Here is a 24,485-nt window from a genome sequence, read left to right as displayed (position 1 = left end):
AGCGAGATACACACACGTACTTTTAGTATTTTTTTAACGACTTGCAAAAAGAATACAAATTTTAATAAAACTGGCTGTTCACGACCATTTACCTCTCGCTCTCACTTGCAGCTCCTTGACATATTATCAATTGTAGATCCCGCAATGAATAAAGATGTGCGGAAAAGATGAATTCAGAAGTTAAGAAGGGCTGATACAGTTAATATTGCAAGACGCTGGAAAAATACTAAAGTAAGTCGTCAGAAATCGTTCAACCCCATCCAACTATCTAGTATTTTTAATTTCGTGTATCTGTACTGGCCTTTAAAACGGCGCTGACAAACCGCAGTTTTCAACTATTTTCCTCTCGATCTCTCTCGCTGCTTGAAAACGGTGTTTTACCCTCTTCATAACTGGCTTTTAATAAAACAGGCTGTTTGCCACTATTTGCCTTTCACTCACTTGCAGCTCCTTAATATATTTTAAATGATGGATTCCCCATATGTGAAAAAGACGAATTCAAAAGTTCAGAAGGCCTAATACCTTGAAGAGAAAATTAAATAGGAAAGCCGTGGGCCGGAAGGGACAAAATGAGAAAGCTCCTGAGTTGGCCTTCTCGATCTCGATGCACATAGGTATGGCCACTGGTGCTACAATTTTCTTGCCTATCAGAACCCGTATCAAATTATCAAGCTACCATTACAGGTACTTTTGCTTACTGTCAGACGAGAATACATGCCAATCGCTTTGAGACAAACAAAATATTCCAAAAGTAATAACAATTATAACACGAAAAGTGCTCCGATTTGCTCAAAAAAATGTTCCCAAAAACGGATACGTCATGCAATAGCTATGTATATTTATATATTTATTACATATGTATATTTATATACATAGCTTAAAACCAAATTTTGGTTTTTGGTTTCCGATAATAAATGTGCTGGGCAGCATGTACACCATACGAAATGAATTGCCTTATTTGATTGATTGGCTTTATCTCCGCTATTTGTAAATATATATATATACTAAGTATTTTTTAGTTCAACATACTTTGATTTTCCAATGAATAAAAAGTTGTATTTTTAATATCTTTGTCAAAAACAACTTTTTAAAAACCCTCCAATTTTCAGGCGTTCAGGGTGGTCTAACCCCTTAACTAAACCAAAAACGTTTTATTTTATTTCAGAAAGCTTTTCTATGTTCATCTTTGTTAGGTTATTACATCTACTTACTCAAATTAAAAAAAAAAAAAAAATTAATACGAAGATGGATGGATCGACTCGGCTATTTATTCTGACCAAGAATATAAATTATTTATATGGTCGGAATTGGCACTTTTAGTGCGTTTCAAGTTCCCTACAAAAATGATAATACTCTTACTACTACAAGCATTAAATGCTTAACGTGTGTTGAGTTTTAAATATATTCGGTTGTATGTATGACCGAAGGGTTTGCACTACAAAAATGCCACACAACCAGATTTAAGAGCCTTCGCTCGCTTGAATGTTAAACAGTAACAGTGTGATGTAAATTCTGGTGTTGAGCATCAAAATGTTATGCAAAGCGCAGGCCTCCCAATGCTTTCAATTATTTACGTGGCAGAGAAACTTATCAGTGTTTTCTCTTTCGTAACCCTTATCGAGCTTTTTCTCTTTGGCACAAAAACTTTTGTGAGAGATGGACAAAACGGAATCCAACCCAGTGAAAGAATTGTTGTTGTTGTATGCGGCTGCTGATGCTGCCTGCCTTTTGTTGTTTTTTACTTGGCCATCGCTGCTACTACGCTGGCTGCGTGCTGCTTGGTGTTGTTGTTGTGCTGCTGCGTCGTGCAAGAACTGATTTCGCGTTGTGCTATCATGTCGTGGTTTAAATCAGTCAACTTGCTGGTAATTCAAAGAAAAGACGTATACGCGTTTCGACAAAAACTAACGAAATAAATACACAAATGTAAGATTTTAAGAACAATATAAATAAAAAACGGTTAAAACGGTATGTGAAAGTACAAAATGAAATCAAAGTTTATTTCAGGAAAACCTGATGAAAGTAACGAAAGTAAAGTTTGTTTAAATGTTGTAAGACTCTTTTGGTAGGTCAACGTAAATAATAATGCAGTCTTATATGGTTCGGAAAATACTTTTTAAGTCTTTATACATGTACATATAACTAAAACCATATTAATATACATATCCTGCATCTGTGTACGCCTTTTTTCTTTCTTTTGGGCTTTTGGCCTATGGCTATGGCTAACACTTCCCATTTCTTTTCCACACAGCTCCCATCGCCATCATCAATTGTACCATTCTTGTTGGTACTTCTTGCTTAAGTTCTTGTGGAAGCCTAAAAGCTTTTTCTGGGTCGTCTTTACACATACAACCAACAGGATTTTTTTTTAAGGAAGGTCGTCCACCCTCACCATAAGGGGGTGGAAAACCCCAGTGGAACTCATACCAGCTTTTAAGCTTAGACACAAACCAAACGAAGTTAAAGAAGTTAAGGGCAACTGTTTAAAAATAATGTTTTAAAAATAATTTTGAAGTTATTTATAAATACATGGTTAGATCGACTCGGGTGTTGATACTGATGCTGTATATACCATATATGGTCAGAAATGACTCCTTCACTGCAGTGCAAACTTCTGACTTAAATTAGAATACCCTGCAAGAGTATACAAATTATAATTTCTTCTTTTCAATGAATTTCCAGTTACTCTGAAATATGGTAATCTTGGTGATCGTTAGTGTGTAGAAAAATATAAAACTGTAAATAAACTGTAATTACAAATTGTATAGGTATATTTCATTGCCGTTAGCAGCTGATTATTTTTTAAAATATACACATAATCCCTGAGATATCTATAGGTAGCTATTTTAGACGATTCTAAAAAAAAAAAATATATATATATGATTTAAATTTGTTTCAAATCAATTTATAATTACATTAGCTGTAATAAGAGTCACATCCTTATTCGGCATCTTCAGTGGACTTGTTTAGCCATGTCCGTTTGTCTTTTTTTCCGTTACTAAGCAAATTAGTCCCTTACTAGAAATGTAGATACGTCTTGTAAGTTTATAGGAAAATGAAAAATGTATTTATTTTGTATGAATTGAAAAACATGTTTTACACTTCGTCAAAGTTCAATATTATATGCTTATATTTAAACCTAAAAAGATAAATTAATTATGTCTTACCTGTTAAGATTGTATTTGTTTTTAAAAGACATTTCTTGATTAAGGATTTAATTACCCAATTGCAAAAATTAAGGAAATTAAAACTTGTGCTTCCCGATATTACCTTCCTTTCTTGTACAGATTTGCTGATATTTTTATATACTTGTCTAAATATATTCAAATTGAAAAGTATTTAATTTAAACTTTCATATTTTATACTTACAGCAATTCTTTTTAGTGTTTAAAAAGAATTAACCGATGAATCCATTTAAAATGTATTATTAATGATTAAACTACAGTCTATCACTATATGTTAAAATGCAACTGTCAAAAGAAATACAAATAATGCTGATGGTCTTGGCGGCTTTAACGTTCAGCATATCAGTGTCGAAGCAAAAAGGACTAAGTAGCAACGGCCAGGACACAGTCTCCGTGTCCCTGCCTGGCGATATAGTTCTTGGCGGCCTCTTTCCTGTTCATGAAAAGGGCGATGGAGCCCCATGTGGACCAAAAGTATACAATCGTGGAGTTCAACGTTTAGAAGCGATGCTTTATGCAATTGATCGAGTCAATAATGACTCCAACATACTTCCTGGAATCACGATAGGTGTTCATATATTAGATACATGCTCGAGAGATACATATGCCCTCAATCAGTCGCTTCAATTTGTACGGGCTTCGCTTAACAACTTGGACACTTCTGTGTTTGAGTGTTCAGATACATCAACTCCGCAGCTGAGGAAAAATGCTTCGTCGGGTCCAGTTTTTGGAGTAATTGGTGGATCGTATAGTTCGGTATCCTTACAAGTGGCCAACTTGCTACGCTTATTTCATATTCCGCAAATATCTCCGGCATCTACTGCTAAAACCTTATCTGATAAATCACGTTTTGATCTGTTTGCCAGAACAGTGCCTCCAGACACATTTCAATCGGTAGCTTTAGTTGATATAATCAAAAATTTCAACTGGTCTTATGTTTCTACGATACATTCAGAGGGGTCTTATGGTAAGTTAACAGTTTGTTTCCCCTTCGTTTTACAAGCACTATACAAACTTTGTCTTTCCAAAATTGGTTCTTGATTGCGTTCTCTTAGTTAAAGGTCTCATGCCATGAGACGGTCTGTTTTTTATGGATTTATTAGAATTTTTCTATCTATATCTAGATCTAGATCTTTAAGTTAATTATCACTTATTAACATATATTTCGAGAGTATAAATATATATTTTAAGCATAAAATATTGGGTAGAGCTTGAGTTATGGCGTTGTCAACACCCCTGCACAGTGGTCGATTTAGCCAATCTGGCATACAAAATTAAATAACAAAATTTCTTTTAATTTTTAAGCTCTGTAATTTTAAGTTTCTTTGTTGCTAATTTCGGGGATGCTTTCCAAAATCTGAATCACCTCATAATATACTTTATTGATAACGCGGAAGTTAGTAAAAGTTAATGCATAAGGTTCCATCGTATTTTTTTTGGGACGATTTTATACCCTTGCAGGGTATTATAATTTCCGTCAGAAGTTTGCAACACAGTGAATGAGGCACCTTCGGCCATATAGAGTATATATATTCTTGTTCAGTATCAACACACGAGTCGATCTAGCCATGTCCGTGTGTCTGTCTGTCAGTCTGTCCGATTCTACGCAAACTAGTCTCTCAGTTTTGAAGCTATCTGAATGAAACTTTGTAGTTAGTCTTCTATATACTCTCACTCGTATATATGTCGGAACGGGCCGGATCGGACGACTATATCATATAGCTCTATTTGCAAGGGTATATCAACTTCGGAGTGCCGAAGTCAGTTTCCTTTCTTGTTCTTGTATGATTCAAGCAATAGTTTCGCATATATGTATTAACTTCCCACTTTAAGAGCTTCCTCGGACATTTAAAGGAAAACTTTCCCTATTTTGTCTGTTTTGTTTTATGAATCAATATTTTGTGAATTGAAGAAGTCAAATAAAACCTTCACAAATATAAAAGCTGCTTCCCATGTGAAAAGTGAATTTTTGAATATTGAGTTAAGATGTGGCCCGTCTATTAATCGATAAAACAAAAGCGATTATTTGATTTGTTTTGCTCCATCAGTTAGCGAAGAAAGAAGCGCGCAAAGAGAGAGCACAAACGAAGCGAACTACTGTACGTGTGCGCATCACTATTGAAATTGTGCAGTATTTTGTTCATTAACATTATAAAAGTTAATTTTAAAAGACTTAATTAAAATAAATTTTTAAGTTAAAGGTATATACATTGTGTTTGTATCATATTTATTAATTTTGCATGCTATATGTGACTATAACATGGTTGTCCTTGTCTTTCTTGTATTCGTGAGTATTATTAACTTTATATAATTCATTATTATTTGGTAAATATTCTTTGTTCATTATTTAATTAATATTAAGTATTTCATAAATACAATCGTTGAAAAAAAGCTGATTAAATGTGTTGCGTGCATTTGGGAGTCAAATTTTATAGCTTTCACTGTTGATTCGATATTGAAGGATATATATTTTAATATATAATATTTTTACGCAATTATATATCTACAAAAAAACTTTCAAGTCGGTATCTCTACTAAAAGTATTTTTGGCCACCATATCCACACATCACCGACCACTGTGCCACGTGCCATTTTATTAAGGTCAATGATTACACCTGTGACTTAATTACTTTTATGGGATTTTCTGAGTCTAGGTTTATTAACATCTGAGATGCAATTTTTTGCCAGCATTAAATAAACGCACGCGAACAGCCATTACCAATTCTTTGCATGAGGTTTCCTTAACAATGTAAGAAATTCTTTACTATGGGCCTTGTCATTAGGTCATTTATTCTAACCTTTTCTTGCACTCTAGAAACCGATCCATGAGAACAATATTATTCGCTTTTAAATTTCCCTTCATATTGTCTTTAAAAATATATATAATTTTTTATTTTGCTCGCTTAATCACACGTGTTTAGTTTTTGATCCGGCAAAACTATACCTTTTTCACTATCAACATGTATCTTCTGTTAGTACCCGCCCAAGCGAAAACGAAAAATGTTTCTTATTTTCGTTACCTCCTACATATAAAATTTTCCCGCTTGAAGAATATTTATCTTATGGTTGTAACAAGCTATAAGCCTACATGAACTATTATTAAATGCTTATACCATTTTTTCCATAAAAATGCCATGCATTTTATTGAGGTCAATATTTACACCTGTGATTGTAACTGCAAATTGTGAGCTCCTAATACCTTTTATGAGACTTTCTGAGTCTAGGTTTATTACCATTTAAGATGCAGTTTTTTGCCAACATTAATTAAACGCACGCGAATGTTAGAATCTCTTTGAACTTTGCGATGAGGTTTGCATTTAGAGAAAGCTATTGCTGAGAACTCAGAGCTATTAGCGGCTATTTCTGTTAGCACAATAGACTCATTAAGCAAATTTTCGTCTTGTTTTTTAAAATATATGTGGTATCTACGGCATTTCTTCCACTTTTCCTTTATTTCGCAAATAGATAGATATGCTGAATGAAATACGAAATAAATTAAACATGTTCCAAGAATTAACAGAGACAAATAGAACACACGGCTATAACGGTACTTTTCCAGCTTGTAACGCAATAAGTATTATTAATACGCTTTTATTAGTTCCGGATGTATGTATGTATGTATGTAACGGAATCTTCCCTGCAGTACCTGTCATCAGTAATTCATCAACAGTCAAGGGATGCTGTTGATTTTTCATCGATGACAGGCCATACAAACTGTTGATTTACTTAACATGGGCATGTCCTAGGCTGTTATCAATAAAAATTCATCGATGTTTCATGAACAATTCATCGATGTTTCATCAACAATTCATCGATGTTTCATCAACAATTCATCGATGTTTTAACAACAAATTTCTCAACGGCCGGGCCCTGGTACTGCCGCCGACTGCAGTCTAGACTACCGCCGTAACTGTATCGTGGGCAGAGGGTCTTAGTAGAAGTCGCAGTCGGCAGAGCGTCGCCTCGGTAGAAGTCGCAGTCGGCGCATGTCGATGACATGTTGATGACACGCGGTACTGCAGGTTTTGAACACTATTTTCAAGGGTTTCCCAATATCTGATAAGCTTGATACTTCTCAAGGACCCGATGAGAATGCAATAATTTGATAAACAATTTTCATTATCCTGATTAGGATCGTCAGGATTGATAAATTCTGTTATAGATCCTCCGTAGAGGAGTAAGAGGGACAGAGCTAGCGCGCGATCTGCGCATGCCTGCTGGACAAGCAGAACTTGATTGCTCAAAGTTAACAAGAAAAATCCCATGCAACAATGAGGCCTTAAATGAAATAATGAGATTCCAAAATAGTTCGTAAGATATTTCATAATTAAATGACCGCAAAAATTGATTATTGATATATCGAACTAAAATACGAAAAATAAATGATAGCTTAGAAAATTTAAAAAACACGCTTTTCTAGGTACCCACACTAAAAAATAGAAAATAAATAATAGTTTAAAAAAACACGCTTTATAAAGACCCAACTAAAAAGAAGAAAATAATTTATAATTACAAACAAAATTATTAAATTCAGAGCAATAGTATATAATTCTAAACAAGATCACTAAATTCAGAGTTAAAAGCGTGGGGTGCATTTATAATCAATGTTACAATTATTCTAAGGGCAACTATCTGTAAGGGGAGAATTATGAAAATACAATGCCTCGCCAAGAACATGTTCAACTATTGTTACAAACAATGATAAATGTATTTCTGTGAACATAAAATATAAAAGAAAATCTTTGATATTTATAAAAAATTATTAGATTAACAAAAATATTGCAGCAGTAGAATATCTCGTCACGTATGTATTTAAACGTTGTGCTTAGTGACACCATTATGTATATCAGTCAAATGACAAATTAACAGCAATAGTCGAACTAAATACATGTTAAAACAATGATTGATATAATTAATCCAAAAAAAACGGTACTTGGCGCGAGATATTACCGTGACTTCAGATGCACCCCACGCTTTTAACTTTAAGCATTTTATTTATAAAAGCATTTTTTTGTAGTATTTTAAACTATTATTTATTATATTTTGTCTTTGAGGACAGCAGAGCGTCAAAACATGATTTGCACATGTTGTGCAAATAACCCACCCAAATTGGAAGTTTTTCATTACCTTTCGGCTATGGGCTTCCAAAAACTTTTATTTCTAAAATTTTCGAACATTCAGTTTGCATTACAACAGTCTCAATTTTGAGCCAAACTATAGGCCGATTCGTGGGTCGCACCTAAAAAAAAGCAAAACAAAACCAATGTAATCCACAGAACTGACAGAACTGTAAAGAAGTACATACAAGAATTGGGAGTTATTAAGTCTTCCAAAAAAATAACACTTTATCTTCTCAGATGCCCAGAGAGAGACTATTAAACTTCGATTCCAAAATATAATTATATGCTCCCTTATACTAATCCTCCAGAAAATGTCACTAAAATTACAAAAACAAAGTTTCCTTAAAAGGTTTTATTGTGGCAAAAAGCGAATAAGGCAGGAAAGGCTCATTATGACAAAACAACACTAGAGGCCCTTGACCATTTGAGCATTGAGTTTGTGCCTGAGTTCAAAAATTCTCCAAATGTGTTTCAGTTAAGGGCAATTGAAAAGTTTTCGGCAAATTTGAAAATTTGAAAAAAAGGATTATAAGCTGAAAAACATAAACTGTTTTATATTAAAAATAAAAAAGGGCTTGCTAAAATTAATCCAATGGGAATTCAGGAGGCTTTGCAAAGGTGCATCAAAATCTAATAATAATAATATTTTTGTTGAATAGCTTAAAGCCTAATACAAAACATATAAAAAGTGTGCGTTGATCCGACTTGGAATAAATTTGTTATTTGGTTTACAACACGTGTTCGTATTTCATTCCGCATACCTTTATGACAAAAAATTGTAAAACTACATCTTTTACAAATCAAAAGAAAACACCTAAAAATTGCGCGAAAATGTATTTATGTGTAGACAGAATAGTTTAGTGAGCTTCACTAGCTCACGACTGTGTGACTATCGATATGAAACATATAAGAGTATCGAAAAAGATATTTGCTGGGTGTTAGTTTTTTAAATAATTAAACTTTAAATTTAAACTTTTAATTTTACATTTATTGACTGCCAGGTTGGCTCAATCGACTATGCCCTCCCTCAAAATAATGATAACGCCGCCCAAAAATATAATATTTTGTAATTAAATGCCTTTATTAATTCCAACCTTTTCTTGCACTCTAGAAACCGATCCATGAGAGCAAAATATATACAATTTGTTATTTTGCTCGCTTAATCACAGGTGTTTAGTTTTTTGATTCGGCTAAACTTTACCTTTTTCGCTATTAACATTTAACTTATGTTAGTTCCCGCCCAAGCGAAAAAGAAAAAAATTGTCTTATTTTCGTTACCTTCTATATATGTTAAGTTTTCTCGCTTGAAGAATATGTACTTATATATACCCCTAAAAGTATACAATTTTTTTCCCATAAAAATCATAAAAATACAAATTTTGAAATTTTTTATTGATAATAGTTCATTTCAGTCTCTTACGTGTTACATCTCAAGCCGTTTTGAGATAACATAGAGCAAAGTTTGAAAATCTCACTTTTGAGAAGAACGCCAAATATAGCGGTATTACTTTGTGACGACATCGAATTTCAAAAAATCCTTATTATCACATATTCTACATAATTTATAGATAATACTTACGGAAAATTTTGTTTCTTTTTTTTACCTCCTCACGATTTGATGCCCTTTAGCTTTTTATTGATAACAACCTAATAGAAAAAGTATAAAGGGTCTTAAACTTTGTACGTTTTCAGGTGAATATGGTATCGAAGCCTTTCACAAAGAAGCCAACGAACGTCACGTATGCATTGCTGCCGCTGAAAAAGTGCCAAGTGCTGCGGACGATAAGGTTTTCGATTCGATTCTAAGTAAACTTCAAAAAAAGCCAAATGCTCGCGGCGTTGTGCTATTTACAAGAGCAGAAGATGCACGGCGAATTTTACTTGCGGCTAAGCGTGCTAATTTATCGCAACCCTTTCACTGGATCGCCAGCGACGGTTGGGGAAAGCAACAGAAATTATTGGAAGGATTGGAGGATATTGCTGAGGGCGCAATCACGGTAGAGCTGCAATCTGAAATAATTGAAGATTTTGATCGTTATATGATGCAACTAACGCCGGGGACGAATCAACGAAATCCCTGGTTTGCTGAGTATTGGGAGGATACTTTTAATTGTGTCTTGGAGCCTGAATCAGTATCGAATCTTAACATTTCTTCTGGCAGCAAGTCTACAGCTAAATCAAAAGCCATATGCGATAGTACTTTACGGTTATCGGAGAAAGTTGGGTACGTTTTCTTTATCTTTCATATAATTTAATTTATTTTTCCTTCTCCTTCCTTTAATGATTCCTTCTTCTAATACATATTTAAATATGTGCTTTGCTTTTAAATAAATTTTTAGATACGAACAAGAATCAAAGACTCAATTTGTTGTGGATGCTGTATATGCATTTGCCTATGCACTAGACAATTTGCATAATGATCGGTGCAATATCCAAGGTGATCAGACAACGGAACAACGAAAGCATCAACAACATAGCGAGTCGGTGTGGTACAGACCAATTTCAAGAAATAGCAAGTCCCAAGCCTGTCCTGACATGGCTAATTACGATGGCAAGGACTTTTACAATAATTATTTACTAAACGTGTCATTTATAGGTACTATTACTTAATTTTCGATTCGATATTTCTATTAACTTAATTTTTCAAAAGATCTTGCTGGCAGCGAGGTTAAATTTGATCGTCAAGGCGATGGATTGGCTAGATATGATATTTTGAATTATCAACGCCAGGAAAACTCATCAGGATATCAATATAAGGTACAACACTTCAATATATATATATGACTAAGTTCAATAAATTAAGATATCCTTAATTTTATGTAACCAGGAATAAATTGCACTATAATAATAATAATCGTAGGGAAATATGTTCCTGCGGCAGCTAAATGGTATAGTAGTCCGATCCGGCACCTTTTTTACTAATATATGTACGAATTAGAGTATATAGAAGTCTAGCTGCAAAGTTTCATTCAAAGTTTCGGGCAGATGGCCGGACAGACGGATATGGCTAGATCGTATCGGCTGTTGATGTTAATCAGGAATATACATACTGCATACTGTCGGAAATGTCTCCTTTACGTTGCAAACCTCTGACTAAAATTATAATACCGTGCAAGGGTATCTTGTTATTTGTTTTTTTGCATCACATATGTACATACATAGATAAAAACAAATTAGAGGAACAGTTAGTCAATCCATTGCTTATACATATGTATATGCTTATTGATTTATGGTTAAATGCAGTTGTGTTAAGTTGGATTTAGGCATTTATTAAGAAACTTCATTATTTTTAAATACCATTATTTAACACATAAATCTAAACAAAAAAATAAAAATACTGACTTTTTCCATGTCACAGCTCATTTTCGTTCTTTAGGTACACTAAATTTGTAATTTGTTCTTCTTAAATAACTTATTTTTGCAATCCGTTAGAGAAGATATCAGCTCAAATATGTCTCATATAAAAAAATATATAAAAATTAATTATATATGAGAATCTTTCAAATATAACGCCCCCTTGTAAAAGTTAATCTAATTTAATTAATACAATAAAAATTTTAAAATAAATCTTCCTTTAAATTGAAGAGTATTATAATTTCTGTCAGCAGCTACGGAGTCCTTTCCGACCACACAAAGTATATTTATTCTTGATCAGCATCAATAGCCGAGTCGATCTAGCCATGTCAGTCCGTCCGTTTTTACGCAAACTTATCTCTCAGTTTTGAACCTACCAGAATGAAACTTTGCAATTAGTTTCTATATACTCTCACTCGTATGTATGTCGGAACGGGCCGGATCGGATGACTATATCTTATATCTGCCATAGGAACAATCGGAAAAATGTAAAAAAAATGTATAATAATATAATAGTAATACTAATAATAATATACAAATAATTATTAGATATAGAGGAAAATGCAAAACTGTGAATGTAAAATAGTAAATATAATATGTATATGTAGGTGAATGATATGAAAGCCGGTATTACTTCATTGATTTTTAACATAAATTTTGTATAATTTAAATTGTATTATTACATAGTGATCAAATTTATATCTGTAAGGGTATGCAAACTTCGAAGTTTGTATATATGTATGTATATATACATTAGCTATATATATATACATTATAGTTTTAAAGCCCCCATAGTTTTAAAGCAGTACTATTCATCAGTAATTCATCAACAATCAAGGCGGTGGTGTTGATGAATCATCGATGAATGTCCATACAAATTACTGATAAATTTAACATCGGCATGATCTAGACTGTTATAAACAACAATTCAACAAGAATTAATCAATGTATCATCAGCAATTAATCGATGATTCATCAAAAATTACTCAACAGTTAATTAATGATTTCTCAACAATTCTTCAACATATAAAGCCGAAAACAAGCTCAAATCGCAGCTGTGCAGGACCTGGCTCCTGTTTAATTGCAAAAAACTCATTGACCCTCCTGGGGAAGGTCAGATATTAATATAAATAGACAATTTTTTGGATTTTTTGAAAAAAGAAAGTGACTAAACCGGATCCAACAAATAAAATGGGCTTAATTAAAGTTCTACAGGAGAAATGGGAGAAAATTCTAAAATATTACGATTTGAACGGGCTAATAATGCCAATGTCGCGACGCCTCCATGCTGTAATAGATGCAAAGGGACTCCACACAAAATATTAACGCCGAAGCTATTAGAGTTTATAGTTTTTAAGTCTTCCTTGTTAAACCATAACGTCTTTGCAAATTGCAAATAATTAATTGACAGCATACGAATTGCAATCTTTTTGTTTTTGTTATTTTTTACTATGTTTTATGTTAAAATATTTAAGATTTGTATTTTATATTTATAGATTAAAGTTATCCTAATAATATTATAAAAGAAAATTTAAAAAAATTCTTTTTTTTTTGTTAATAAATTTTCAGTTTAAACCCAAATTTGTGAGGGATTTTTCGTTTTGCAAAGAAGTACTTGACAAACTGTAATTCGCTGTTAAATGTATAATTTGGTTCTCAATTTTACATTCATTTTTCCTAAAAAAAAATACTTCATTCTACTGTTTTCCATTTAATTTCACGATTACCTTACCTCTATGTTCCACTGTTTTCCATAAAATTCCACTATTTTTCATATGAATTTACTGCTGTACCAAAAAGTCTTAAAAACATTTCTTTCACGTTTTCCGTGTAAAATACATATATTACATATATTAACAAGAAAGGAAGCTAACTTCGGCCCGCCGAAGTTTATATACCCTTGCAGATAGAACTTCTATGAATAGGAATCCATACAATATAAATTATATATATTTGTGTTAAAAAACAATGAAGTAATACCTGCTTTCATTTCATTCACCTATACATATTATATTTGCAGTTCTACATTCACTGATTTGCATTTTTCCTCTACATCAAACGATCGGTTGTATGGCACTGTTCGGAGCAGACCGCTAGCGCCTAATTGTGCGTGCATGGGTGTATGGCTGCACCTGCTGCGCTCTTAGCTTTCTCTTTTCTTATCTATTTCTCTCTCTCTTCTTCTTCTGTCGCCTTATCTTAAGCTAAGCTATGTACATTGTAAGCGTTTTGATATATGTATATATTGAAACTAAGCATTCGATCGGTAGTTGCAGCTCCGACCAGAGAAGTGAAAACGAAAATATACACAGCATATAATAACCTATTCGTGCGTTATAATTATTGCTTAAGGGTGGCAAATTCGTTGTCTTCCCCATAAACAGGCACCTATATGATATAGTCGTCCGATTTTCATGAAATTTGACACAAAATTTAAGACTAATATAAGATGGCTATACCTCAAATTTGATGAAAATCAGTTGAAAACCGAAAAAGTTATAATTTTTAATTGTATTAATTTCTCGATCGTTCCTATGGGAGCTATATGATATAGTAGTCCGATTTTCATAAAATTTAATGCAAAATTGTAGAGTATAGTAAAATGGCTATATCTCAAATTTGATCCAATTCTATTGAAAACTGAAAAAGTTAAAATTTTTTTTTTTTTAAATTTTCCGATCATTCCTATGGCAGCTATATGATATGGTTGTCCGATCCGGCCCGTTCCGACATACATATATACGAGTGAGAGTATATAGAAGGCTAACTACAAAGTTTCATTCAGATAGCTTCAAAACTGAGAGACTAGTTTGCGTAGAAACGGACAGACGGACAGACGGGCAGACGGACAGAAGGACAGACGGACAGACGGACATGGCTAGATCGACTCGGCTGTTGATCCAGATCACGAATATATATACTTTATATGGTCGGAGGTGCCTCCTTCACTGCGTTGCAAACTTCTGACTAAAATTATAATACCCTGCAAGGGTATAAAAAAACCACCCCTTTATATTTTTGAGCAAGGGCGAGTGCAAGAGAATCTACATGCTGATTTTGACTTATTTTTTCATCAACGTTTCAGCAACCGGGAGCAAGTGAGAGTGAGAGAATCGGGCTTGGCACGATTGTCGCCTAAGAGCGTTCTCTCGGTAGAAGTCGCAGTCGTCACGTTGATGAACTGTTGATGACCGTGGTCTGTAGATGTCATGTGGTACAGCAGATACAGTTTGATATTTGCTGTTTTGCATTTTCCTCAACATTTAAGGATCTTTTCTATGGCAGCTATATGATACAGTTGTATTATTTTCATAAGATTTAAACTAAGACTTTAGAAAAATACAAAATATCTACTTATCAATTATTAATTTTTTCTACAAAATTTCCGATTGTTCCTATGGCAGCTATAAGATATGGTCGTCCGATGCGGATCGTTACGCCTTATGTAGAAAGTTTTATTCAGATAGCTTCAAATCTAGGGGAATAGCTTGCGTTATAAGGGACAGACGGATATGATTAACAAGAAAGGAAGCTACCTTCGCCACGCCGAAGCTTATATACCATTGCAGATAGAACTTAGATGACTAGGAATTAATATAGTATATATTATATTATATTATATTATATATAAGTATGTTAAAAAAACAATCAAGTAATTCCTGCTTTTATTTGGTTAACATATACATATTAGATTTTCAGTTTTACATTCAGAGTTTTGCATTTTCCTATATATCTAACGATCGTTTCTATGGCAGTTATATGATATAGTGTTCAATTTTCATACAATTTTACACAAAATTGTAGAATAATAAAAAATGGCTATATCTCAAATTTGATTAAGATCTGTTGATTACTAAATAAGTTATAATTTTTAATTGTATTAATTTCTCGATCATTCCTATGGCAGCTATATTATAGTAATCTGTAGTAAAATTAAAAAAAAAAATGTAAAATAATATAAAATGACTTTAACTTAAATTCTATAAAAATCTGTTGAAAACAGAAAAATTTATTTATTTTTTTTTGTAAAAAATTTTCGGGTGTTCCTATATAATTTATATGGTCGGAGATGACTAATTCACTGCGTCGCAAACTTGAAAACTTGAAACTGACTGAGATTAAAATACCCTGCAAGGGAATAAAAAGGCTACATCTCTAAGTAGATGAAAATGTTATTGAAAACATCAAAGTTCTATTTTTTTTACAATAATTTCTCGATCGTTCCCATAGCAGCTATATGACACACATATGTCGTTGTCCGATTTCCATAAAATTAAAATTGATTTCTAAAATAATACAAAATGGCTATATATATAAATAGATGAAAATATGTTGAAAACTGAACAACAAACATTTTTTCTAAAAATGTTTCGTTCATTCCTATGGCGTCTCTATGGTATAGTTGTTAGATTTTTATTAAAATAATCATACCCGTTTAGCAAAACTATCATTAGAAATCCATTTGGTCAGTGATCATGTTCTGCTGAACGCAATGCATTCGAATTCTCGCGTTTTTTGGCAAATTTTTATAGTATCTAGTAATAAGTTTTAAAGTAAAGCAAGTTTTAAAATAAACAGGCTTTGCCGCGTTACATATAAATATATATATATATATATATATATATATATATATAATAAGAATATGCTGACAAGTTATATATATATATATATATATATATATCTATATATATAAACGAAAGTTGAATCTGTTACACTCAAGAACGGCAGAACAGATTTAGGTGAAAATTGGTAGGGAGGTAGCTTAGAGCCAGCAGATGGGCATAGGATACTTTTTATCCCGTTCGACAGAAAAGCGGGATATCCATCGCTGAAATATAGTATTTCCTACAAACCAATATATGAAGTAGTCGTTCCTAACATTTCAATTTGAAACAATAAAATAAATAAAGTGTAGGTTTGTCTTTAAGGTGGTAAGTTAAAATGTGTTAATTATGTGGATCGTACATTTAAGGTTATAGTCCAAAGGACGACGTGCGAAAGAACATCATCATCAACAAGTGTATTCACAGAAGTTAAGCGAAGAAAGACAAAATATAATAAGGGAAAATGCCCTATCGAGACAACGCGTGAGGACACGAAGATCATTGGCATCATACAATCGATTGGCATTCCAATATGATCCCACTAAGAACTACAGTGATGATTAAAATTGAGATATTGGACCAATGGCTACTATATGCCAATATTGAGAAACGGCTGGATTATGCTGCGCAAGTGGAAAATTTAAACTGGATCCATTACTTTTCAATTATAAAACAAAAATAAAAAATTTCTTAATTTGTTAATCAAAAAACGAAATGTCACATAAAACGAAGCCATCTGGTGGCGAAACGTAGTTCGCCAGGTTTTCTACTATATATGTATATATAACTTATGTATATATAACTTATGTATGTCAACAACTGTTTGAATCTTTTTAGGTAATTGGCAAATGGTTTAATGGATTGCAGCTAAACTCGGAGACAGTCGTATGGAATAAGGAAGTGGAACAACCAACGTCTGCCTGTTCCCTGCCATGTGAGGTTGGGATGATAAAGAAGCAACAGGTAATATTTAAATGTTTACTAAAAATATAATACACTTTAATTCTTATTTAGGGGGACACATGCTGCTGGATTTGTGACAGCTGCGAGTCATATGAATATGTTTTTGACGAATTCACGTGCAAGGACTGCGGCCCCGGACTTTGGCCCTATGCTGACAAGTTATCTTGCTTTTCCCTTGATATTCAATATATGCGCTGGAACTCGCTTTTTGCTATAATTCCCATGGCCATTGCTATTTTTGGCATTTCCGTGACAATGTTAGTTATAGTTTTATTTGCGAAAAACCACGATACTCCACTGGTCAGAGCATCGGGCAGAGAGCTAAGCTATACCCTTCTATTTGGCATACTGGTCTGTTACTGCAACACTTTTGCGCTAATAGCAAAACCCACAATTGCCTCCTGTGTACTTCAGAGATTTGGCATTGGCGTTGGGTTCTCTATTATATACAGTGCCCTACTCACGAAAACCAATCGGATTTCACGAATATTTCATTCGGCCTCTAAATCAGCACAACGTCTTAAATATATAAGTCCGCAGTCGCAGGTTATAATAACAGCATCACTAATCGGTAAGATATGTAAATTCATATGCACATATGTCTGTGGTGGCGTAGGATTGATTTCTAAACAAAAACGTTTCTTTGCGATATTTTTGCTACATTAATTTTTATACCCCTGGAGGGTATTTTAATTGAAGTCAATAGTTTTCAATGTAGAAAAGGAGTCATTTCTGACTCTATAAAGTAAAAATATAGTTAGATCCGTATATCTGTCTGTCCGTTTATACGCAAACAAGTCCATTCCATAAGTTTTTAAGCTATCTGAATGTGACTTTTTAGTTGGTCTGTTCGTTTTCCTTTTCATTTGATCAAATTTAATTTTTTCTTAATGATCCAATTGTAAACTATAATATATATAATATAAATTTATAGAGATAGCGACTCGGTTCGAAACTTAAGCAAAAAATTAATTGCTATTGAGTAAAGGTAAAAGGCGATATCATGGAAAAAAATGTAACCACAGCAACCTACTCCGAACTTTTTATGATTTTCCTAGATTTTTCTTTCCCACTCCCAACTATCTACTGCTTACTGCAGTACACACAGATATTCTTTTCGACTCCGCTGACATGGCTGGAATTTATCGTTAGTTTCATTCTTCGAGTGCAAAATACTGACCCTATTAAGGAATTCCACAATTTAAGTAAAGTGAAACTTTTTTTGGTCGAAGAGTAACTCTCCCTCTTTACATAAACAAGACAGAAGTCTCCGGTAGGCTGAGCCTTATCGTTCCTCTATTTTTAACCTCTGAATGTGTGGGGAAGATGAGAGAGATGAATTAATAGAACAGAGAATTCATTTTAAATAAGAAAATACAACATTAAATGTAATTTTTACTCTCCACAGCTATACAAATAATAATCACGATGATTTGGATGGTTGTAGAGCCACCTGGAACGCGATTCTATTATCCCGACCGCACAGAGGTGATACTAAAATGCAAAATACAGGACATGTCTTTCCTATTTTCGCAGCTCTACAATATGATTCTAATCACAATTTGCACGGTATACGCAATTAAAACTAGAAAAATACCTGAGAATTTTAATGAATCCAAATTTATTGGCTTTACCATGTACACGACATGTATAATATGGCTAGCTTTTGTGCCCATATACTTTGGCACTGGCAATTCTTATGAGGTATAAATTTAATTAAAATATATATAATATGTACATTTGAGACTTATAATTAATTGTCCTCCAGATACAAATCACCACATTGTGCATTTCGATAAGTCTCAGTGCTTCGGTCGCCCTAGTTTGCCTATATTCACCAAAAGTCTACATTCTCGTATTTCATCCAGACAAAAATGTACGCAAGTTGACAATGAACAGCACAGTTTACAGGCGATCAGCGGCAACCGGAACTGGAGCCGGAGGAGGAGCTCAAGGTGCACCAAATAGCTCCGGATATAGTCGGACACAGATAGGAGCAAGCTGCACAACCTTACCTGCTCAAGGTGGAGCGGTATGTGGTGCTATGACCTCTTCAAGCGTGCAACCTATTCAACAAAATAGCCCAAAACTCAATGAAAAAGTCGCAAGTCCAATTGCCGAGTTTACGAATGGCGAATACCTGGTTGAAGATGAATTAGAATGTGTAGGATCAATCTGTAGTGGCCGAGAAAATAATTAAGACATAATTATCATTATTGTCAAATTAAAAAAAAAAACAAATAACACATTTAAAAAAAAGAACGTATTCTCTTTTGTGAAAAAGGTGTGTTGCAAATGAAGTTTGGCATATCATATTTCGTTTTTATACTTAGCATTCAATTAAAGGATGCTGCGATAATAAATTAATGCTACACCGTTATTTATTTTGGCTCAGTTTGTTCCATAATACAAATAAGTCATAACTTACATTTTGATTTATTATTAAGGGTTTAAGGGCCACCCTGAAAATTTTGAAAAATCAATTTTTTTGTTTTTATATATAGTAATTTTGACGCCGATATTCTTACGGTCATTTTAGGACGTGCTTAAAAATATCTCATTATTTGTGGTTATTACAGTCATTAAAAGTGAGCGTTACAGGTATACCTTAGAGTAGTTTTTTCTTCTTTTGCGTTTTTCTCAAAACAACTTTTTATGGATCGGTGAAAATGATTTCTCAAAGACTACTTGACATTCTCTATTCAATGCTCTTCGATGCTCTAGCTAAATTTATATAGTTTTAAAACAAATTTAGTTTTCGGGTTTCGGATAAAAATAGTCCTGTCCAGCATATACACCGTACGACCGTTCGCAAAAAAAGTGCCTTGTTTGTTTGGCTATATTTTTTATTCTTTCAATAATTATTTTCTAGCTTAACATGTATTTTGATAATCAAATCAATAAAAAGTTGTATTTTAATAGCTTTGGAAAACTTAATTTTTGAAATACCCCCCAATTTTCAGGCGTTCAGGGTTGTCTAACCCCTTAAGTTTTCGTTACCCTTGCAGGGGTACCCAGAAGTTTGATGGAGACATTTTCGACCATATAAAGTATATATATTCTTGATCAGGATCAACAGTCGATCTAGCCATGTCCGTCTGTCTATCTGAATGAAACTTTGCAGTTAAACTTCTATATACTCTCACTCATATATATGTATGTCTCAACGGGCTGAATCAGACAAATATATCATTTAGCTGCCGCAAAAACGATCGGAAAAATTTTACTTTTCCAATTTTCAACAGATTTTCATATAATTTGCAATATATGTATACATTTTATGTTATTCTAGAATTTCAGTTTTGATTTAGTGAAAATCGGACGACTATGTCATATTGCTGTAATCGTTACATAGAAAGACTCAAAACTGTGAATGTTAAACTGTAACTGTAAATATGTTTTTTTAACATAAATATATGTATTTTAAATTGTATTGAATTCTAGTGATCAAACTGCAACCTGCAAAGGTATAAAAACTTCGGCGTGCCGACGTTAGCTACACGCTACAATTTTAAGTACTATAAATTAGTGCGCTACTTAACTTACCTTAAACTAATTGACTTAATTAATTTTTGTTTTTAATTTGAGCTGCTACAAAATCACGAAAGAAAAGAAACACATTGTATATATTTAAAACCAAAAAACTTGTAATTTTGTTCCATTTAGACGCCAATATTTCTTTGCACTTTTTATGCGTATATGAAATAATGATACAGCTCTCCAAAGCTTTTTTAAGCTTTTTAATAACAATAATCTATTAAGTAATTAAGTAAATTCTGTTTTGTATATATGCATGTGTGCAATACGCACTAAATGAAAGGAAAAGGGTCTCTCTTATACAAGTTTTATAGGAAGAAACAATAGATCGTTTGATAAATATTATGCCGCTGATTTCAGAATCAAGTAAAAGTTCAAAAAGCAAGCCCCTAACTATTAATGCATTATTTTATAGAAATTAGTACATAAACTTAGTGATTAAATGCAAACAAATTGTTGCCTTTGATTGCAGATGGAATAATTTAAAGTATATAACTGCTCCAATTTAATTAAAAATCTAGACAGTTTCTAAGTAAAAACAAACAATTATTTAATTAGATAAATAATGATTTAAATTCAAAATAAACTATTCAACAATGAACATAACCTTGTAAAAATGACAAACAACAAAAAGTGAATACTGAATAAACCTATTTTTCAGAAATTTCAGACAGAACTTGTTTTGTTAAATCTATACTATTATATAAAGAGGTAATGTAAGTTTGTTTGTATGTATTGAATAGGCTCCGAAAGTACTTGGCAGATTTGAAAAATTCTTTCACTGTTGGAAAGCTACATCATTCCTGAGTGTTATAGGCTATATTTCATTTAAAAAAAAAATAGGCATCCTTACTAAAATTAAGATAACGTAATCCAAGGTGTTAAAAAAATATCAAAAATCTACCTTACATCTACCGCCCTCTACAGGCAGACAAAGCATTTCCTGTCAAACATTCAAAACATATTGAAATAAGGAATTGGAGATACAAATTTTATTTTTTTGTTCAGGTTCAGTAAGAAGCGAAGTCATGCCACCCAAGAAGTCGAGTTTTGGTCGTCGTACTCGCAATACAGAAGCAAACAGACGTAAGATTACGAATATGACTGACGAAGAACGGGCCTCCATCCGAGAGACTGAGCGGCTGAAAGCAATGCAGATGCACAACGAGGAATCAGCAGAAAGACGAGCAGATAGGCTTGAGAGAAAACGATTGAGAGTTAGGCAGTCGCGTTCTGCAGCAATCGATTTGATTCACTCTCAAAATAATGAACGCGACAGGGCAAGGGTAGCTGAAGCGCGTTTACAGCTTGCAGCAGATCAAAACCTGCAATACAATCGTCTTGCATTCAGATATAATCCAACTGTTGATTACAGCTCGAATCGCAATGTCGTTATTGGCCGGATGCATCAGGTCTGCATATACTGTCAGGCTCCTTCGATTGAATCAGACGAAACTTCGGTCCGAGGAATATATCCATTTGCGGGATGCTGTGATGAATGACCGTAATACAACCAACGTTGGAAAGCTCACGATTTTGCCATCCTTATACATAGGTAGTCCACGCCACATGCATGAATATGCTCAAGATGCCATGGCATATGTTCGTTGCTACGGCCGTCCAGACTTATTTATCACCTTCACATGCAATCCAGCTTGGGACGAGATAGTACAGCTGTTATTTCCTAGACAATCACATAGGGATAGGCATAACATCACAGCCTGTGTTTTCAGACAAAAGCTCAAGTCACTGATGGATTTAATTGTGAAACATGGAGTTTTTGGATCTGTGCGGTGCTGGATGTATTCAGTAGAATGGCAGAAGAGAGGATTGCCGCATGCGCACATACTGATTTGGCTGTATGATAAAATTACTCGAGACGAAATCGACGATGTTATATGCGCTGAGATTCCATGGGCCGAGGTTGATACGGATTTGCATGAAGTTGTCATCAAGAACATGATCCATGGCCCATGTGGTACCCTCAACCCATGTTCACCATGCATGGTAGACGGGAAGTGTTTCAAGGGATATCCTCGAGCATTTACAGCCAACACCGTAACAGGGGACGATGGATATCCTCTGTATAGGAGACGGTCAACTGAAGATGGAGGGACTTCGGCAACTTTAAACATGAGAATTGGTGATATTGAGGTAGACAATCGTTGGGTGGTTCCATACTCAACACTATTGTCAAAATCATACAAAGCGCACATCAACGTAGAATATTGAAATTCCGTGAAATCGATTAAATATATCTGCAAGTACGTGAATAAAGGCAGCGATATGGCAGCTTTTGGTGTTCAGGCAGTAAATGGTGACAACAATGCAGTACGAGTTCTCGATGAAATATCTCAATACCAGGCTGGAAGATACATAAGCAGCAACGAGGCTGCATGGAGAATTTTTTCATTCCACATTCATGAACGCTATCCAGCTTTAGTTCACTTGGCAGTCCATTAGGAGAATGGTCAACGTGTCTATTTCACAGAAAGAAATGTGCAAGAAAGAGTCCTGAATCCGCCAGCGACAACTCTGACTGCCTTCTTCACCTTATGCCAGGAAGATGATTTTGCCAGAACCTTGATGTATTCAGAAGTGCCCTCTTAACTACAATATGCCCAGCAGGTGGTCAACTAGCTCATATACCGAGGATACCGATGATCCAAAATGATATGACAGTCCCATTTAAACGGCTTCAATTTCCGGTAAAAACATCTTTCGCATTAACAATTAACAAGTCACAAGGCAAAACCTTCGAATTAGTAGGGATCGATCTGCGAAATAAATGTTTTACTCATGGTCAACTGTATGTTGGTCTATCGCGAGTCGGAGCCAATGAAAATCAATTTATTTTGCTGCCACAAAATAAAACATCAAATATTGTTTACAGAGAAGCTCTAACAAAATAAATGTATTTTCTTTTAGGGTTATGACCTCAATAATTGAAAAAAAAAAAAATAATAAAGGATGAATATGTGTCATATTATTATTATTATTATGAATGTGTTAAAATTGACAAATCTAAATGTAATGTTTAATGCCGTGCGAAGCCGGGACGGGCTGCTAGTATGGTATAAGTATACATGAATCATAAGTGACTATCTATAAAGTTTTTCTTAAATAAATGAATATTTATTTATTATATCATGGATAGGTAGGGAAAATGGTGAGACTTTATTTTAAAGCCTCCAATAATATCAGGGTTCCTTTTAGATCAACTCGCTCTGTTGTCTTAGTCGTGGTCAAGATCACCTTCAGTACCATCCTGAGTCACTAAGGAATTCTTGGATCGCTAACACCTTCAACTTTCCGATCTTTTCAAGTCTGATGCTTTTTGGCGCTGTGTAGAAACGGAGCTGATGCTTCGGCGTCTCTCTCTCTCCGAAGTTTGCTTGCAGCTTTTTATTGGATTTTATTTGGAAGTCCCATTTTCATTGCGTGCGGTCGAATCGCCCAATGTTCTGTGGTGACCGCCATGAACCTGGTGAAACCTCGTTTTCTGTTGGATAACAGTTCTTTAATTCGTTTTTTGTCGAAATTCGGCCACTATTTCTTCGATCTCCTGCGTTCACTCTTCCTAAAATATTCCTTGTTTCCTTGCTTTTAGCTAGAAATGGTCGCGGATCCTTGCCTGGGCCGAGTTTAAGGAGATTGGTATCTCTATGTGTAGTCCAGTCCGCTCGGACCAATTCATTCCCTGATATGTCATTGTGTCCCGG

At 33.9% G+C, this 24,485-nt stretch overlaps 1 protein-coding gene across 6 annotated transcripts; it reads left to right on the top strand.

Moving 5' to 3' along the window:
* The first annotated feature begins 1,634 nt into the window (after positions 1–1,634).
* Positions 1,635–21,432, top strand: mGluR (metabotropic Glutamate Receptor). Of its 6 annotated transcripts, XM_086826679.1 has the most exons (10): positions 1,749–1,926; positions 2,008–2,065; positions 3,372–4,152; positions 9,998–10,529; positions 10,645–10,901; positions 10,956–11,062; positions 17,101–17,226; positions 17,278–17,797; positions 18,635–18,930; positions 18,995–21,432. In XM_086826679.1, exons 3-10 carry the CDS (start codon positions 3,465–3,467, stop codon positions 19,424–19,426), a joined length of 2,958 nt encoding a protein of 985 aa, XP_086682805.1. In that variant the 5' UTR covers positions 1,749–1,926; positions 2,008–2,065; positions 3,372–3,464; the 3' UTR covers positions 19,427–21,432. The 6 variants fall into 6 exon arrangements, with proteins under 6 accessions (XP_020809877.2, XP_086682804.1, XP_086682803.1 ...); XM_020954218.2 differs by lacking the exon at positions 2,008–2,065 and having other exon boundaries at positions 1,635–1,926; XM_086826678.1 differs by lacking the exon at positions 2,008–2,065 and having other exon boundaries at positions 1,680–1,968.
* The last annotated feature ends 3,053 nt before the right edge of the window (positions 21,433–24,485 follow it).

The sequence above is a fragment of the Drosophila serrata genome, unplaced genomic scaffold, assembly GCF_035046125.1.
Source record: "Drosophila serrata isolate PLE 108 unplaced genomic scaffold, ASM3504612v1 contig_160, whole genome shotgun sequence".
NCBI classification, from domain to species: Eukaryota; Metazoa; Arthropoda; class Insecta; order Diptera; family Drosophilidae; genus Drosophila; species Drosophila serrata.
The sequence above is the reverse complement of the archived record's forward strand: the minus strand, read 5'-3'. Positions and strand labels throughout refer to the sequence as shown.